Here is a 20,629-nt window from a genome sequence, read left to right as displayed (position 1 = left end):
CGCCATCTGGCAGTCTAATGAACGAAACTGGGTTTGGCGGTTGCCAAGAGAATACTAATGCATAGTGCCAACTGTAAAGTTTGGTGGAGGAGGAATAATGGTCTGGGCTGTTTTTTATGGTTCAGGCTCCTTAGTTCCAGTGAAGGGAAATCTTAATGCTACAGCATAGAATGACATTATAGACGATTCTGTGCTTCCAACTGTGGCAACAGTTCGGGGAAGGCCCTTTCCTGTTTTAGTATGGCAATGTCCCCGTGCACAAAGCGAGGTCCATACAGAAATGGTTTGTCAAGATCGGTGTGGAAGAACTTGACATCTTGACAGGCCTTCACAGAACCCTGACCTCAACCCTATCGAACACCTTTGGGATGAACTGGAATGCCGACTGCGAGCCAGGCCTAATCGCCCAACATCAGTGCATGACCTCACTAATGCTCGTAAGGCTGAATGGAAGCAAGTCCCCGCAGCAATGTTCCAACATCTACTGGAAGGCCTTCGCAAAAAATTGGAGGCTATCATAGCAGCAAAGGGGGGGACCAACTCCATATTAATGCCCATGATTTTGGAATGAGATGTTCAGGTGTCCACAAACTGTTGGTCATGCAGTGTAGTATAAGTGGGGTCTAGCAGTGCTTTGGATATTTCCCTTTCAGTTCCTCAGAATGTGTAGGCCTGCTGTGAAATGAAAGTGCTACCTACTGTAATACTTCTCCATCTTTTGGTCAGAGTAGGCCTAACACCATTTCCACCCAGATAAAAACCCAGATACAACTATTTTGCATGTATTAATGCTGCATATGAGCCTGTTTTACAGCTAACATGACAAACCAGACGTACAAACAATAAATGCAATACTGTTGCAAATAGCCAATCAATGTAGCAGCTTAAACGTATAAAAACACCATTCTCTTCTGAGAGCTTTCTTCATGAATAAAAAAAAACACATTTACTTGTTATATACTGTATGTTTTAATATTTTCCATTTATGGTCATAAAATATTTACATGCATACACATGAAGCCAGACGGAATCTTATGAGAGATGTGCACATAACTGCCAAAGAAAGCATTGCTCTGGATGTATCCCAAATGACAACCGGTTCCCTATGCCTTCATAGTGCACTATTTTTGACCAGAGCCCTAAGTAGCGCACCATATAGGCAATAGGTGTGCCATTTGGGAGACAGTCACCACAATGAAAGACGATGGTAAGGAATCCTCTGCTGCTTGTTGAGAATGTATTGTCTCATTATTAGAGTGAGCTGAATGAGAGGCTGCTATGTCTCATTATTAAAGTGAGCTGAATGAGAGGGTGGTACGTCTCATTATTAAAGTGAGCTGAATGAGAGGCTGCTACGTCTCATTATTAAAGTGAGCTGAATGAGAGGCTGCTACGTCTCATTATTAGAGTGGGCTGAATGAGAGGCTGCTACGTCTCATTATTAGAGTGGGCTGAATGAGAGGCTGCTACGTCTCATTATTAGAGTGGGCTGAATGAGAGGCTGCTACGTCTCATTATTAGAGTGGGCTGAATGAGAGGCTGCTACGTCTCATTATTAGAGTGGGCTGAATGAGAGGGTGGTACGTCTCATTATTAAAGTGAGCTGAATGAGAGGGTGGTACGTCTCATTATTAGAGTGGGCTGAATGAGAGGCTGCTACGTCTCATTATTAAAGTGGGCTGAATGAGAGGCTGCTACGTCTCATTATTAGAGTGGGCTGAATGAGAGGCTGCTACGTCTCATTATTAAAGTGGGCTGAATGAGAGGCTGCTACGTCTCATTATTAAAGTGGGCTGAATGAGAGGCTGCTACGTCTCATTATTAAAGTGGGCTGAATGAGAGGCTGCTATGTCTCATTATTAGAGTGGGCTGAATGAGAGGCTGCTACGTCTCATTATTAGAGTGGGCTGAATGAGAGGCTGCTACGTCTCATTATTAAAGTGAGCTGAATGAGAGGCTGCTACGTCTCATTATTAGAGTGGGCTGAATGAGAGGCTGCTACGTCTCATTATTAGAGTGGGCTGAGTGAGAGGCTGCTACGTCTCATTATTAGAGTGGGCTGAATGAGAGGCTGCTACGTCTCATTATTAGAGTGGGCTGAATGAGAGGGTGGTACGTCTCATTATTAGAGTGAGCTGAATGAGAGGCTGCTACGTCTCATTATTAGAGTGGGCTGAATGAGAGGCTGCTACGTCTCATTATTAGAGTGGGCTGAATGAGAGGCTGCTACGTCTCATTATTAGAGTGGGCTGAATGAGAGGCTGCTACGTCTCATTATTAGAGTGGGCTGAATGAGAGGCTGCTACGTATCATTATTAGAGTGAGCTGAATGAGAGGCTGCTATGTCTCATTATTAGAGTGGGCGATACTATGGTGACCTTCTCTCCATGCCCGGGTGCCCCACCCCCACCCCCCCTAACCCACTCACCTGTCAGAGCGTGTGTGTGTGTGTGTATGTGTGTGTGTATGTGTGTGTGTGTGTGTATGTGTGTGTGTGTGTGTGTGTGTGTGTGTGTGTGTGTGTGTGTGTGTGTGTGTGTGTGTGTGTGTGTGTGTGTGTGTGTGTGTGTGTGTGTGTGTGTGTGTGTTTGGTACCGCTGGTTTTGAGATTCGGCGCTACCGTTCCTCTCTGACAGACCGTTTGTTATGGTATTTGTAGCGACACCATTATGTTTTACTGACAGCCTTCCCCTGCTACATGAACTAATCTGGAATCTGGACGGAAGAACATGTATCACGTTATTTCAAGTTAATCACAAAGACAATTACGCTATAAGATGTGTGTAAATGTAGTGTGTTGGGAAGGCACCTGCTTTTCTCTCTTACTGAAATGTGTATCATCTTTAATGCACATTTATCAATTGTGGCTAATTTAATGGGATCAGTCCTTTCTCTCCTTATTGAATATCATTCATGAATCTAATATCAGTCAACCTGGGTGCTGGATTTGTCGTCAACAAGCTTATACAAACTCAAACATGTTTAATGAAATATGCACTCACTCACTCTGCGTACAACAATAATGTGCAATATTGAGATAACAGAGAAATGGGATGGAAAATAAGCTACTATCAGTGTTTTCCTGTCGAATGTAGATATCATCAATGCAATAGCTAGTTATTCACAGTCAGAATTGACTCGGTTAGTCTGAAAATAAACACCACACAACAATATTCATTCGGACATTAATTAATTTTCTGTTCTTATTAAAAATAAAAAGTAGCAGCTTTAACCTTCATGTTTTAAAAAGCTTTAAAACACCACAATGTACCATATTAATAAAATGACAGAACAAAATAACCAATGGGTTGGTGTCCTGTTAATTAAACAGAATACAGAAGCCAAAACATTTGTGAGCCACCATTCAATCACAAACGGTATCTTATCAACAATAGTTGGGTCACAGTCTGAGTGAGGGGCCACTTTTCCTATTGAATACCTTTCAAATGACACCATGGACTTACTGTACTGTAGGTCGTTTCATAGCCACTATAAACCAGTCCACATCACAGTCATACATACCACAAAATATACTTTACCATTCGCAAATTCATACAATAACTGTGTAATAAATGGATAAAATAGTTCTCTAACTATATACAGGCCTCGGTTGGCATGTCGTCACATGCTGCTGTAATAGTGCTAGTTAAAATATTCAAATTGTGCCCATGAAGGGGTAGATACACTGAGTGAACAAAACATTAGGAACACCTGCTCTTTCCATGGCATAGACTGACCAGGTGAAAGCTATGATCCCTTATTAATGTCACTTGTTAAATCTACTTCAATCAGTGTAGATGAAGGGGAGGAGACCGGTTTAGAAGGATTTTTAAGCCTTGAGACAATTGAGACATGGATTGTGTATGGGTGCCATTATGAGGGTGAATGTGCAAGACAAAAAATGTAAGTGCCTTTGAACGGGGGTATGGTAGTAGGTGCCAGGCGCACCGGTTTGAGTGTGTCAAGAACTGCAACGCTGCTGGGTTTTTCACGCTCAACAGTTTCCTGTGTGTATCAAGAATGGTCCACCACCCACCTGTAGAGTCCATGCCCTGACGAATTGAGGCTGTTCTGAGGGCAAAAAGAGGTGTAACTCAATACTAGGAAGTTATTCCTAATGTTTTGTCCACTCAGTGTATTTAGGATGAAGCTGCTATAAGCTCTGTACACAAGCTGTACCATAACGTTTTTGACACATTGTGCTTTAGAATAATTTTCTAACATATTAATACAGACCGTACATTAGGGTAAGCAGAAACATAAACACTCTATTCAAACACATAATATACACCTTCATCAAATCAGATGCATTAACACACACAGTTTTGCTGTTGCATATTGTCACATTGAGAGAATACAAGTATTTTAAATACATTTTGAATCCTGTGAAGAAATATAAAAAAGAAAAACAACTGAGTTGAACAATTCTCACAAGATTTTAAGAAGAAATCAAAACATTGATAGATATGGTCTCACCATTGTTTGTCTTGTTTTTGAACAAATAAGTCCTTTTTAAAAAGTCACAATCATTTATGAGTACCTTGACTACTACTTTATTACCACGGCAACCCACTTCTTCTTCTCTTTATCCCATGTACAGAACAAAAGCTCTTAAAGTTTCCCTCATAAACAAACGCCCTTCCTGATATCCTTTAAATCACACAATGATCCATCATCTTGAAATAAATAGGAATTTGATCAAACGGTTGACATGTGAAATGTTTTTTAAATGCTTTAGAAACTAAAACAAGCCGTTCTATTTCGAGTTTAGATGTCTAAACTTGCTGCTAGATGCCTGACTTGCTGCTACTTATTTTGTCAATAGTATGTAAGTACACATATCTCACATATTTCTCATATCTCTCATATCTCTCATATCGCCCATATCTCTCATATCGCCCATATCTCTCATAGATCTCATATCTCACATATCTATCATATCGCCCATATCTCTGATATCTGTCATATCTAGCATATCGCCCACATCTCTCATATCGCCCATATCTGTCATATCTCGCATGAATTTCTGAATGAAACGGGGCACTAGGAAGGAAGAACGGAGGATATAAAAAGTGCCACTACATTGTGGGGAAACCTTTAACTCATACCTTTATAGAACGACATTATGGCACAAAGACTCAGTGGTTTTCAATCAAAAGGCACTGACAAATGTAACTGGCCAGTCAGCTTCTCACCAGCCTTATAACATCAACTCAATTTGTAATGACTGGTTATAAATGCCTAGGAATGGATCACTCTGTAGTCTGATAAAGTGATTATGATGGTGATGGATAATCTAGTGCATTTAATTCATGTCCTTTCCCTTCCCTTCCCACATTGACAGCAGTCGAATGATAACAAAGAGGACGGAGGCCAATAACTTGACAATGGACGGTGATTTCATAGTTCAGATATCAACGAAATGACAGCACCCTGCGTACATTGTAATTTAAGGGCACCATGAATAGACGAGGGCGAGTTAAGATTATAGTTCAATCAGATAACCTTGGGCGGTGGGCGCACCCAAACTGCACTGAGGGGGCAGTGAGCGGAAACCCTGAATTGGTGATAGATGGTAGGGTTGAAGGTTGTAGTTCAGAACCATGTGGTGGTGTCCCTCACATCAGGGCTGCTGGTTGTGGGTGAGGCTAGGAGTTAGGCTAACGGCTGGGGTTGAGGCTAGGAGTTAGGCTAACGGCTGGGGTTGTGGGTGAGGCTAGGAGTTAGGCTAACGGCTGGGGTTGAGGCTAGGAGTTAGGCTAACGGCTGGGGTTGAGGGTGAGGCTAGGAGTTAGGCTAACGGCTGGGGTTGAGGCTAGGAGTTAGGCTAACGGCTGGGGTTGAGGGTGAGGCTAGGAGTTAGGCTAACGGCTGGGGTTGAGGCTAGGAGTTAGGCTAACGGCTGGGGTTGAGGGTGAGGCTAGGAGTTAGGCTAACGGCTGGGGTTGAGAGTGAGGTTAGGAGTTAGGCTAATGGCTGGGGTTGAGAGTGAGGTTAGGAGTTAGGTTAACGGCTGGGGTTGAGGGTGAGGTTAGGAGTTAGGCTAATGGCTGGGGTTGAGGGTGAGGTTAGGAGTTAGGCTAATGGCTGGGGTTGAGGGTGAGGTTAGGAGTTAGGCTAATGGCTGGGGTTGAGGCTAGGAGTTAGGCTAATGGCTGGGGTTGAGGCTAGGAGTTAGGCTAATGGCTGGGGTTGAGAGTGAGACTAGGAGTTAGGCTAACGGCTGGGGTTGAGGGTGAGGCTAGGAGTTAGGCTAACGGCTGGGGTTGAGGGTGAGGTTAGGAGTTAGGCTAACGGCTGGGGTTGAGAGTGAGGCTAGGAGTTAGGCTAACGGCTGGGGTTGAGGCTAGGAGTTAGGCTAATGGCTGGGGTTGAGGCTAGGAGTTAGGTTAATGGCTGGGGTTGAGAGTGAGGTTAGGAGTTAGGCTAACGGCTGGGGTTGAGGGTGAGGTTAGGAGTTAGGCTAACGGCTGGGGTTGAGAGTGAGGCTAGGAGTTAGGCTAACGGCTGGGGTTGAGGCTAGGAGTTAGGCTAATGGCTGGGGTTGAGGCTAGGAGTTAGGCTAACGGCTGGGGTTGAGAGTGAGGTTAGGAGTTAGGCTAATAGCTGGGGTTGAGGCTAGGAGTTAGGCTAATGGCTGGGGTTGAGGGTGAGGCTAGGAGTTAGGCTAATGGCTGGGGTTGTGGGTGAGACTAGGAGTTAGGCTAATGGCTGGGGTTGAGAGTGAGGCTAGGAGTTAGGTTAATGGCTGGGGTTGAGGCTAGAAGTGAGATTAATGGCTGGGGTTGAGAGTGAGACTAGGAGTTAGGCTAATGGCTGGGGTTGAGGGTGAGGCTAGGAGTTAGGCTAATGGCTGGGGTTGAGGGTGAGGCTAGGAGTTAGGCTAATGGCTGGGGTTGAGGGTGAGGCTAGGAGTTAGGTTAATGGCTGGGGTTGAGAGTGAGACTAGGAGTTAGGCTAATGGCTGTGGTTGAGAGTGAGGCTAGGAGTTAGGCTAATGGCTGGGGTTGAGAGTGAGGCTAGGAGTTAGGCTAATGGCTGGGGTTGAGAGTGAGGCTAGGAGTTAGGCTAATGGCTTTGGTTGAGGGTGAGGCTAGGAGTTAGGCTAATGGCTGGGATGGGGTTGAGGCTAGGAGTGAGATTAATGGCTGGGGTTGAGGGTGAGGCTAGAAGTGAGATTAATGGCTGGGGTTGAGGGTGAGGCTAGGAGTTAGGCTAATGGCTGGGGTTGAGAGTGAGGCTAGGAGTTAGGCTAATGGCTGGGGTGGAGGGTGAGGCCCCAGAGACTCAGGCTTTAGGGCCCATAGGCAGTCAGAGACGGGAGCTCTCCCTGTTCAACCCAAGGGCCAGCTCACCTACACTCTCATAGTCTGGCTCCTGAACCTGGTTCCCCAGCCCCAAGTCCTCTCCACTGTCAGTCTTAGGGATGTGGATGATCTCTTTGCCAGGCTCGATGCTCTCTGTGGGGGGTCCCTGGGGGTCTGACTCCCCCTCTCTGGGCTGGGGGTAGATGTCACTGACGGTAGCATAGAGATCACTGGAGGAATACTCGGGGACCAGACCCTTGATATCAGCAATGCTGCTGTAGTCACTCTCCTTCTCCTCCACATCTAGTCCTGGCTTCCCCACCATGGAGTACATGTCTGACAGCTGGAGAGAGACAGAGGGGAGAGAAGGGGGGGGGGGGGGGGGTGCAGTCAGTGTGCAGTCAGTGTGAACATCAAAGGCCTTTGTTTTATTTACGTCACAGTGAGACTGACATTTCTAATCACCAGGTGAGGTCACAGTGAGACTGACATATCTAATAACCAGGTGAGATCACATTGAGACTGACATATCTAATAACCAGGTGAGGTCACAGTGAGACTGACATATCTAACAACCAGGTGAGGTCACAGTGAGACTGACATATCTAATAACCAGGTGAGATCACAGTGAGACTGACATATCTAACAACCAGGTGAGGTCACAGTGAGACTGACATATCTAATAACCAGGTGAGGTCACAGTGAGACTGACATATCTAATAACCAGGTGAGGTCACAGTGAGACTGACATATCTAATAACCAGGTGAGTTCACAGTGAGACTAACATATCTAACAACCAGGTGAGGTCACAGTGAGACTGACATATCTAATAACCAGGTGAGATCACAGTGAGACTGACATATCTAACAACCAGGTGAGGTCACAGTGAGACTGACATATCTAATAACCAGGTGAGGTCACAGTGAGACTGACATATCTAATAACCAGGTGAGGTCACAGTGAGACTGACATATCTAATAACCAGGTGAGGTCACAGTGAGACTGACATATCTAATAACCAGGTGAGGTCACAGTGAGACTGACATATCTAATAACCAGGTGAGTTCACAGTGAGACTAACATATCTAACAACCAGGTGAGGTCACAGTGAGACTGACATATCTAATAACCAGGTGAGATCACAGTGAGACTGACATATCTAACAACCAGGTGAGGTCACAGTGAGACTGACATATCTAATAACCAGGTGAGGTCACAGTGAGACTGACATATCTAATAACCAGGTGAGGTCACAGTGAGACTGACATATCTAATAACCAGGTGAGGTCACAGTGAGACTGACATATCTAATAACCAGGTGAGGTCACAGTGAGACTGACATATCTAATAACCAGGTGAGGTCACAGTGAGACTGACATCTCTGTTACAAGTGATCCATATACTTTATAAGCATCAATAGGGGAATGAGAACAGGATAGGGAGTTCAGCGGAGAGCCACCATCTTACCTCGCTCTCTGACACCACAGGGTTGTCTCGCCACGGTGAGGTAGACAGTGGAAAGTCAAACTGTATAGAGAGGAAAACAAAAACTCACATTCAGACTTTACAGCTCATTAACACTCGTCATAAAACCAATGTGCTGTGTTGTGGTTGTGCATACAGTACTTAACACATTTGAGTTGAGCAGGTGTATATTATTTAGTCAATCCTTTAGCAGTGTTATTGTATATAGCTGCTATATCCTGTCCCTTATGACCGGTGGAGAGAGTCATTCATCAACAACACATCGCTGACAGACATGAAGAACACCTCTCTGTGGTGTCTAAAGACAATGTCAATATCAGAGATGGTGACTGGCTAGCTGCTACTTCACGTCTCATAGAGGTTGGCGGTACTGTGAGGATGGAGCCTGTTTTAAAATCCATCTTTCACTTGGTCAAGGACATACCGTATGAGGACATGTAAGACGTAAATCTTTACACAGGCGTTGGTGGGGACTTTGTTTCTGCCTCAGAGGGCACTGAATCGATATGATTACTCTACGGATGCACATTGTCAAAACTCAACAGATTTGCTTTTATTTTTTTTGGCTTAATTAGCGAACCAATTCATTTGATTGCCTTGGAGCGCAGCGGTGTGGAATCATGAAGACAAGCTCTTGCCCCTGTCATCAACGAGCCTCCATGTGTCTCTCGTAATGTTAGTCTGTTCTAATTCAGTGTCCCTAAAGTCTTTGCCCACGTGGCTTTACAAATTAAAGTGCCAGTACAGTTAAGTACTGTAAGTAGTTTCATGACTACAACCAGGAGTTGTTCCTGACTACAACCAGGAGTTGTTCCTGACTACAACCAGGAGTTGTTCCTGACTACAACCAGGAATTGTTCCTGACTACAACCAGGAGTTGTTCCTGACTACAACCAGGAATTGTTCCTGACTACAACCAGGAGTTGTTCCTGACTACAACCAGGAATTGTTCCTGACTACACCACTTGACCAGAAGAAGACTGGTTCCTAGATATGGCAGTCAGGTCATTTTTCCTGACCATACTATAGCTGAAAACTAGGGACCAGAGTGGTTCTTTGTCAAGTCACTTTCATGCTCAAACAGACAAACTGAAATGGTCCACCCAGACAGACAGTGTGGTGAAGAAGGCGCAACAGCGCCTCTTCAACCTCAAGAGGCTGAAGAAATTTGGCTTGTCACCCAAAACCCTGACAAAATTTACAGAAGCACAATCGAGAGCATCCTGTCAGGCTGTATCACCGCCTGGTACGGCAACTGCACCGCCCTCAACCGCTAGGCTCTCCAGAGGGTAGTGAGGTCTGCACAACGCATCACCGGGGGCAAACTACCTGCCCTCCAGGACACCTTCACCACCCGATGTCACAGGAAGGCCAAAAAGATCATCAAGGACAACAACCACCCGAGCCACGGCCTGTTCACCCCACTACCATCCAGAAAGCGAGGTCAGTACAGGTGCATCAAAGCTGGAACAGAGAGACTGAAAAACAGCTTCTATCTCAAGGCCATCAGACTGCTAAACATCAATCACTAACTCAGAGAGGCTGCTGCCTACACTGAGACCCAATCACTGGCCACTTTAATAAATGGATCACTAGCCACTTTAAACAATACCACTTTAAATAATGCCACTTTAATAATGTTTACATATCTTACATTACTCATCATATGTATATACTGTATTTTATACCATCTATTGCACCTTGCCTATGCCGCTCGGCCATCGTTCATCCATATATTTCTCATTCACCCCTTTAGATTTGTGTGTATTAGGTAGTTGTTGGGGAATTGTTAGATTACTTGTTAGATATTACCGCTCTGTCGGAACTAGAAGCACAAGCATTTTGCTACACTCGCATTAACATCTGCTATCCATGTGTACGTGACCAATACAATTTGATGTGATTTCCTCAGGAAAAACTGTGTGAAAATGTTGCATGTTAAGATGGTCCTTGGCTCAGTTAATATGTCATATTGATGAGAATGTATCAAGGTAGTGAGGGGTAAGGACTGACATGTACTATTGATGAGAATGTATCAAGGTAGTTAGGGGTAAGGACTGATAGACAGGACATCTACTATGGCAGACTGATGATGGAGGACCGAATTCTAACATGCCAATGTGTCAGTCAGTCAGCCAGAGAATGTGTGTGGTTTGTGTGTGGTTCTAAAAAATAATCAATCTCTATCCCTTTGCTGACAGACAACTCCACAGTTGACATGCTGAATAGCAGTTTATCTAAGAGAATGGCCCCTTGTGAGCGCCACACTAGTGACTGGCAAGGTCAATTACATTTCCTCAGTGTAAATCAAAAGCTTCTAAGGCCACGGGTGACGCAAAGTCAAATTATTCCAGACAACAGAACAGTCATTTCTGGTTATTATGGCTCAATAGCTGTGTTACAGAGCAGAAGAGCAGATTGCAGAGTGTTGAACAAAGCAAAATCATGTGTGTGTGTGTGTTTGCTGAGAGTCTGAGGGAGAACCCAGCAGACTTAAACACACACACACACGCACGCACACGCACACGCACCCGCACACACACACACACCGAGCGTCATCCTTCATCTCTGCCAGGTTTGTCAGACTGACGGTGGGCAGCTGGATCTCACCAGGCTTTTCCCCTCTCCTCATCTCATCTCCCTTCTCATCCCCTCCTCCACTCCTCTCCTCTCCACACTGCTTTGCATGCATTACCACACGCATTACCCTGTCGGTCTGACAAGACAAATCACCAGCCAACCCCAGTCACACCGGCGCACCGCCACAGAGAATAAAGAACGTTACGGGTTAACCTTAAATCAGCCTCAGGGTGTCTGCAAATGTGTATCCAAGCGATTCCATTCATACGTGTGTAATACGTGTAAAAGGCAAAGTGGGGGTAGAGGCGAAGAACAGAATTAATGCTGACTCCAGATTCTGACACTGGAGGACGGAACAGGCTTTGGGAGTGTAGGTAGCCCAGCCCAGCACAGCTCCGTGGTTGGTTCAATATTTCATCAGAGGGTCCAACTGGGCTAGGCGTCACCTGCTGTCCAATGCAACACACTTATTACCGATTAGCTGATTGGCTGGACAGTTGGAGCGTCAACACTGTTATTAATGATTAGCTGATTGGCTGGACAGTTGGAGCGTCAACACTGTTATTAATGATTCGCTGATTGGCTGATTGGCTGGATGGCTGGAGCGTCAACATTTTCACTACTGATTAGCTGATTGGCTGGACGGTTGGAGATTCAACATTTTCACTACTGATTAGCTGATTGGCTGGACGGTTGGAGATTCAACATTTTCACTACTGATTAGCTGATTGGCTGGACGGTTGGAGATTCAACATTTTCACAACTGATTAGCTGATTGGCTGGACGGCTGGAGCTGGCCTGTGACAGGGGCGAAAGGGGACAAGTCCAAGTCAAGACAGAGACCAGAACAATGAGAGTTCAATTCAAGATCATGTTTGTAATTTTGTCAGATCGCACCATAATAAGAGCTCAACATGTACAGTGTTTCTGTGTTAAAGATATTCTCTGGTACTCCGTGGGGGTAAATGTAGGGAAAATGGCACTGCACAGTTTACAGAAAACAGTCGCTTTCAAACTAGGGATTTCGTAGCTATTTGAGGTAAAACAGTAATTCTTCTCATAGATTATGCATGTAAGAACTACACCTTGACACAAACCAAAACAGGAGGTTTAAAAGATACGCACTAGTAGCCAAAGTACTGAAGCATGTCTTTAATATTTCAGAACAACATATGGATTCTTTAACCATTCAGAATGGTGAGAAAAATACATGTTGAAGGCAAATAGAGAGCCAGTCTATTAATGATCACTAAATAATGGATAAAAATACTACACATGTTACAATTTCCCCGTCTCCCCTTAGACAGCGTGCGACTCACAAACCCTTCCCCCAGTCTCCCCTGCTAAAAGACAAGACCAAGACACTCAATATGGGGTCTCAATATGTGGTCTCAATATGTGGTCTCAAATATGTGCTCTCAAATATGAGGTCTCAATATGTGCTCTCAATCTGTGGTCTCAATATGGGGTCTCAATATGTGGTCTCAAATATGTGCTCTCAAATATGAGGTCTCAATATGTGCTCTCAATCTGTGGTCTCAATATGAGGTCTCAATATGTGCTCTCAATCTGTGGTCTCAATATGGGGTCTCAATATGTGGTCTCAATACGGGGTCTCAATATGAGTTCTCAATACGTGGTCTCAATATGTGGTCTCAATATGTGGTCTCAATATGTGTTCTCAATATGTGGTCTCATGGGGTCTCAATACGTGGTCTCAATCTGTGGTCTCAATATGAGGTCTCAATATGGGGTCTCAATATGGGGTCTTAGGACCGGACTCCAGTACTACAACTCTTCAACCTCTTCTCCTCCGCTTTATTTTTATGGCACTGTTCACTCTCTCTCCATCTCCATCTCTTCTTTCGCTCTCTCTCTTCCTCTCTTTGCTCTTTCTCTCTCTCCCTGCTCTTTCTCTCTACCTCATAATGCCGATCAGACACAGAGAGACGGAGAGACAGAGAGACAGAGACACAGAGAGACAGAGACACAGAGAGACAGAGAGACAGAGACACAGAGAGACAGAGACAGAGAGACAGAGAGACAGAGACACAGAGAGACAGAGAGACATAGACACAGAGAGACAGAGAGACAGAGAGACAGAGACACAGAGAGACAGAGAGACAGAGACACAGAGAGACAGAGAGACGGAGAGACGGAGAGACGGAGACACGGAGACACGGAGACACGGAGACACGGAGAGACGGAGAGACGGAGAGACGGAGAGACGGAGAGACGGAGAGACGCTCTTCCCATTGTTCTGCTTTCTACTCTAACTTGTGGCTCACAGCTGAATCAATACATCTAGTCAGGAATCAGTTGAGCTGTCTTTCTACTGTATAAGTACTGTATTTCACCCTCACAAACATAGTGTCATGACGTTTCCCTCTTTGGGTACAGCGAGCACCATCCCCCTCTCTCTGTCTCCTACACTCAGGCTGCTGCAACCTCAGGTCGTAAATTCCTGGAGGAGATTATCTCCTCATGGCCACAGTATAGAGAGAGAGGGAGTTTTCATAGAGAGAACAAAGGAATTTCTTCCACCTCACAGAACTGGAGGTCTGAACAGTATTTATGTTCTGGAGAACGTATAAAAGATCGGTGAAGAATCCAGCTACGAACTGGTCCATTTGGTACAATTTTGTGAAACTCATGAGAGACAATACGGCCACATTACCATAACGCTGTTTATACAATAGCCTCAGATATGATATCTAATTGTTGTATAAGATGAATGAGGATGATACTGTTTGTGAAATTGTGTAATGTGATTTGGACTGTTTAATGAAGGAAACTCCAATTCCCTTTGGAGTTTCACTAAATCAGAGAACCGCCCACGAGCACAGTTATGGTCTTGCGTCCTGGGACAGGCCCTTTTCTGCTCTTCCGAATAAAACCCCAACCCGGGTTTTCTATCACCAGACCAGCTTACCTCGATAACGAGAGGGCCAAGGTTTGAGAGGAGACCATAAACCTGAGTATAAGCTAAGGTTTGAGTAGATGGCTGAATCTTTTAACCATACCACGTGGTTAAAATCTTAGCCTATCGATACCGACAGAATAAGAACAAGTCTTTGATATTAATTACTAGTCTGCAGCTAGGAATTCGGTATCATTGAACGCGAAGACCGACAACAGCCAAAACATCTATTCTATAACGACATGAATTAATGTCACTCTGAACTATCCATCCTAACCACGACTGAGAGAGAGAGAGGGCGGACAGACTCTCCAACAGAAACTAACTTCTCAACAAAGATCCCGACGACACACTGAGCGTAAATATATATATATTGATTGCAGCTGTTCCCGAATGAGTGAGCGTTCATTTGCAAAGGATTAGCATTTCAATTGTTATGATTATCACTCTGTCTAACAAGCCGCCATGCCGGTTTAGCCCACTAGGGCACATCCGCTATCATTTCCTTGTAACCATATCTACTGTTTGTTATGCATTTCTGTGAGTACTTAGTTAGTAAATAAATATTTGAAGACAATTGATGTATGGATGACTCATAGTGAAGACTGGGTTCGTGCAGATAACCAACAATTTACGACGTTTGGAATGAGACTGACGTGAGGTAAATAATAATTCATTAATTCGAAGACTAATTGATCAGATATTAAACAAATATTATAACTTTGTAATCTGAATATTTTCCTTGGTGCCCCGACTTCCTAGTTAATTACAGTTACATGATTAATCAGTAATTAATCGCGTAATACTAATTACAGAGAGTTATTTGATAAAAAAGTATTCAGTTTAATGATGCCAAAGACACGACAATAGATAAACACGATCCTCACCTCTCCGTTTTGTAACGCGGCCCCCAGTACCACCACCGCTCCTGCGTCCATCATGGTAGGCTGGTTGTCGTTCTCATCCAGCACCTTGTCAGGTACAGGCGGGGGTCTGTCCTCCTCCTCGGGCTCCTCTGTGGGGTTCACAGCTGCAGCGATGGTGGCTGAGCGCCTGGTCTCCAGGTCTGCACTGTAACGGCTCTTCTTGTTCAGATTCACTGAGGCGTACTCCACTCCCGCGCACAGGGGCCCCCGTTCTGGGGTGCCGGGGCTGAGGTGGCCGTTGTGGAGGGCTGGAGGGTTGTTGGGAGGTGGGAGGTGGTTGTGGGAAATTTCATTGTCATCAGGGCTGAGGGGGGACGTAGTACCGTGTCCGTTGGGTAGACCTGCAGCCATGCTTCCTGGATGGTCCTTCAACTCTTTGACTGTCTCGTACAGGGAGTCCTCAACGCTTACGTCCCGGGACGCCGTCAAGTCGCCACCTCTCTCCTTCACCACCTAGTTGAGTTGGTTAAGACAGCTGTCTTATGAGGACTAGTCTTCCTGGGTCCATACAGTACAACCATACAAACACAAGTCAAATAAATACATAATAACATCAACAACAACAATCCCTAATACCTCGTAGGTGCCGTCTCCAGAGGGAGGGAGAAGGGGTCCGCTGGAAGATCCCATCCCGTTCAGGGCGCTGTTGGGTGGGATGCTGGGCAGCTGGCGGTCCTGGGGACACTTGGAGCTCCGCAGCTCTGACTGGCTGGACAGCATCTCCTCAGAGGGCTGGGGACTGCTGTCCTGGGTGTCTGTCAACATTGGGGGACGATGGATCAATACATTTGAGTTGAGTTCATTTTAATTTAATAAAATTTTGTTGAGTTGGGTTGGATTTAATTTAATTGGACACGACAAAGGGAAAAGAGATGGTGTGTGTGCGTGGTTATGCTGGGTTAACAGAGAGAGAGAGTTTGAGTATGGGGAGCCTCAATCTTAAACAACAACATTGCATCTTTGAAAGCTGCAGTGGACAAATTGGACTAGTCGGCCTGTTCGTTCATAGATCTTATTTGTACCTTGGTTAACTCCTTTAACATTGGTTGTCATGCCAGCGGGCCTAGCATTTGGCATGACAACCAACAAGGGGAGCTGGCTACAACACATACCTGTTACCAGACTGTTAGTGGAACATGCCTCATGGATTAGCCAAGTAAGTAAAGTAAAGAATAGGCTAAATGTAGATGGTCTGTATGCCTAATGAATATTACACTCTTTTATAAAGTCATGAATGAAATGGCAACAAACAATAAACAACACGTGCAGACGCGGTCGTCGTGTGTGTGTTACCTGTACCACTGGTTAGTGGGCCGTTGTGTGAGCTGCTCACCAATAGGTCAGTCCCTGGGCTGTCCACAGACTGACTACCGGTAAATGTCTCTCTCTCAGACACCTGTAGAACGACAAAGACTGGGTTAGGATGGGGATATGTGGCTTATTATAAACACAGGTCTAGGATCAGTTTTACCCTGTGTGGTCCTGTGTGGTTCAGTTAGTACACATACTACAAATATATGCACATGCTGTACTATAAGTCACTTTGGATAAGTGGAGTCATATACATTATATATACAGTACCAGTCAAAAGTTTGGACACACCTACTCATTCAAGGGTATTTCTTTATTTGTACTATTTTCTACATTGTAGAATAATAGTGAAAACATCAACACCATGAAATAAAACATATGGAATCATGTAGTAACCAAAAAAGTGTTAAACATATCAAAATATATTTGAGATTCTTCAAAGTAGCCACCCTTTGCCTTGATGACAGCTTTGCACACTCTTGGCATTCTCTCAACCAGATTCACCTGGAATGTTTTTCCAACAGTCTTGAAGGAGTTCCCACATATGCTGAGCACTTGTTGGTTGCTTTTCCTTCACTCTGCGGTCCAACTCATCCCAAACCATCTCAATTGGGTTGAGGTCAGGTGATTGTGGAGGCCAGGTCATCTGATGCAGCACTCCATCACTCTCGTTCTTGGTCAAATAGCCCTTACACAGCCTGGAGGTGTGTTGGGCCATTGTCCTATTGAAAAACAAATGATAGTCCCACTAAGCGCAATCCTGATGGAATGGCATATCTCTGCAGAATGTTGTGGTAACCATGCTGGTTAAGTTTGCCTTGAATTCTAAATAAATTACAGACAGTGTCACCAGCAAAGCACCCCTACACCATCACACTTCCTCCTCCATGTTTCACGGTGGGAACCACACATGCAGAGATCATCCGTTCACCTACTGCAGCAGAGGTAACTCTGGGTCTTCCTTTCCTGTGGCGGTCCTCATGAGAGCCAGTTTCATCATAGCGCTTGATGGTTTTTGAGACTGCACTTGAAATGTTCCAGATTGACTGACCTTCATGTCTTAAAGTAATGATGGACTGTCATTTCTCTTTGCTTATTTGAGCTATTCTTGTCATAATATGGACTCGGTCTTTTACCAAATAGGGCTATCTTCTATATACCCATCCTACTTTGTCACAACACAACTGATTGGCTCAAACGCATTAAGTAGAAAATAAATTCCACAAATTAACTTTTAACATGGCCCACCTGTACATTGAAATGCATTCCAAGTGACTACCTCATGAAGCTGGTTGAGAGAATGCCAAGAGTGTGCAAAGCTGTCATCAAGGCAAAGGGTGGCTACTTTGAAGAATTTGAAAAATGTTAATTTTACACTTTGTTGGTTACTACATGATTCCATATGTGCTATTTCATAGTTTATTCTACAATGTAGAAAATAGTACAAATAAAGAAAAACTCCTTGAACTAGTAGGTGTGTCCACACTTTTGACTGGTACTGTACATTAGATCAATGGCATCCTACTCCTCATTCTGAGAGGTTGTGGTCAAATATAATACCTTTACACAATTACACCTCAATTCATATGAACATCAGCACATTGTGATGGGAGAAATGGGCATTAAGCCACACTGCAGGTCTTTGCATTGTTTGTCAGTCACCTCACTGACATAAAAACCAAAGGACAGAGGTAACCATGAGATCTCCACCACCACCTGGTGGCTGGGTCTGATAATGACTGTTGCTAGGCTGAATCCGATGGCATTCCTATAGACTAGAGACACAAGGGGTCAATCTGCTGAGGAAAAGACAAAGAACCAATTCCACCTGCCAGTCTGTGGTTAAAGTGAAGTCCTCCATAACTTCCCAGGCGAGGCCCGACGGCGTAAATGTTACTCTCCAGATACTGTAAGTATGCGATAAAAAGGTTGCCACGTCCCCAGAGGGTTTAAGAGTGTCTGTGTGACAGCAAGTAATTATAATGAAAGGACGATGTCAGTTTCTCTCTAAAGAGAGCTATTTATCTCACCTAACCACAACTTGTAAGTGTAATTTAGTCTGTACCATAGCTAATGCTCATGATGGTCTTATCATGGAATGACTGGGAATAGTGCGATAAATCACAATATACATTCAGAATCCCATTGAAATAAACAGTTTACTATGCAATTAATGAGCTAAACTATGAACAGGTGAAATAAAAGGTGAATGAAATATTGTGGTTCTGAAAATACTGATTCTTCTCTGAGAACATTTCAGTTTATATGAAGATACTGCAGACCGAAGTGGAACAAATTCTTCACATCTGGGGTGCAATCATTAGTCCAAACAGTTGCAAAATGGTTTGCAACTAAAACGAGGGTTTCTACTGGACAAATGCAGGTAGGTCCCTCACCCGTTTCATTCAGTTTGCTTCCGTTTAAGAAACATTTTGCAACAGAATCAGCGCAATGATACGTCCCTGGTGCTGATTCCAGACCAGCGCACACAGTGTGTATGTGTGTGTGTGTCTTTGTGTATGCGTGTGTGTGTCTTTGTGTGTGTGTGTGTGTGTGTGTGCCGCTGAGACCTGTCAATCACAGAGCTGGCAGAGATCCCAAGCCTCATTTATAACTAGACACGCTCCACGATCACAACATGATGACTCCCACACAGGGGCTAATGTGTGTGTGTGTGTGTGTGTGTGTTTGTGTGTGTGTGTGTGTGTGTGTGTGTGTGTGTGTGTGTGTGTGTGTGTGTGTGTGTGTGTGTGTGTGTGTGTGTGTGTGTGTGTGTGTGTGTGTGTGTGTGTGTGTGTGTGTGTGTGTGTGTGTGTGTGTGTGCGCGATAGAGGGAGTAAATATTTTGGCTGCATTCATCACATTATACTAATACTCCTTCCCCCCTCTGGAATGCATGTCTCCCTTCTGTCCATTCCTTCCTGGAAAATGCTGACCTCTGAACTCTTGACCTGGGTCATCCATCCAATAGACTCCCTCCATCCCGTTCTGCACTAAGGGCTTCATACGGCTAAAGCCATGTCCATCTCTCTCTCTCTCTTTCCCTCTCTCCCTGTGATCATTATAGGTGCTAATGTGACTGCCTCATGCTTTACACCACCTAACACCCAGGGAGAGAGAGAGAGAGAGACGACACACACACACACACACACACACACACACACACACACACACACACACACACACACACACACACACACACACACACACACACACACACACACACACACACACACACAGCTTCAACTCACAACTCACAGCTATTCTCTCCTCTGCAGATATAGCAGACTAATTAAGGCTGTTTTTAAGTGAAGTAAGTGGCAAATCTGTTTAGTTCAGTCAGACTCACTCCATTCATGAGGTTCTCGTGGGCTACTGGGCGGCCATTTGATGTCTTTGGCCTGGAGAAGAAGAAGGACGAAGAAGGGAGATGTTGATTAAAACTTTGACTTTGTCTGCCTTTTGAGTTGATGTATTGACTCTGGGCTAAAGCATTTACAAACTTTAATAATGTAGTCTATTATACAGACTGTAATAATGTAGTCTATTATACAGACTGTAATAATGTAGTCTATTATACAGACTTTAATAATGTAGTCTATTATGCAGACTGTAATAATGTAGTCTATTATGCAGACTGTAATAATGTAGTCTATTATGCAGACTGTAATAATGTAGTCTATTATGCAGACTGTAATAATGTAGTCTATTATGCAGACTGTAATAATGTAGTCTATTATACAGACTGTAATAATGTAGTCTATTTTACAGACTGTAATAATGTAGTCTATTATGCAGACTTTAATAATGTAGTCTATTATACAGACTGTAATAATGTAGTCTATTATGCAGACTGTAATAATGTAGTCTATTATACAGACTGTAATAATGTAGTCTATTATACAGACTGTAATAATGTAGTCTATTATACAGACTTTAATAATGTAGTCTATTTTACAGACTGTAATAATGTAGTCTATTATACAGACTGTAATAATGTAGTCTATTATACAGACTGTAATAATGTAGTCTATTATACAGACTGTAATAATGTAGTCTATTATGCAGACTGTAATAATGTAGTCTATTATACAGACTG

The 20,629-nt window shown here is 44.1% G+C and overlaps 1 protein-coding gene across 8 annotated transcripts in view; it reads right to left on the bottom strand.

Annotated features, from left to right (window-relative positions):
• Nucleotides 1–2,962: 2,962 nt before the first annotated feature.
• LOC139558594 (phosphoprotein associated with glycosphingolipid-enriched microdomains 1-like) overlaps nt 2,963–20,629 on the bottom strand; it is a 105,132-nt gene continuing 87,465 nt past the window's right edge. For all 8 annotated transcript variants that reach the window (XM_071373811.1, XM_071373816.1, XM_071373810.1 and 5 more), the window contains 6 exons: nt 19,880–19,931; nt 16,513–16,615; nt 15,796–15,974; nt 15,181–15,672; nt 8,776–8,835; nt 2,963–7,650 (listed from right to left, as the gene is read on the bottom strand). In XM_071373811.1, the coding sequence (XP_071229912.1) occupies nt 7,312–7,650; nt 8,776–8,835; nt 15,181–15,672; nt 15,796–15,974; nt 16,513–16,615; nt 19,880–19,931 (1,225 nt within the window). In that variant the 3' untranslated portion in view covers nt 2,963–7,311. The remainder of the gene's footprint in view (nt 7,651–8,775; nt 8,836–15,180; nt 15,673–15,795; nt 15,975–16,512; nt 16,616–19,879; nt 19,932–20,629) is intronic.

This window comes from Salvelinus alpinus, chromosome 29 (assembly GCF_045679555.1).
Source record: "Salvelinus alpinus chromosome 29, SLU_Salpinus.1, whole genome shotgun sequence".
Classification (NCBI taxonomy): Eukaryota; Metazoa; Chordata; class Actinopteri; order Salmoniformes; family Salmonidae; genus Salvelinus; species Salvelinus alpinus.
This window is presented reverse-complemented; position numbering and strand designations above follow the sequence as displayed.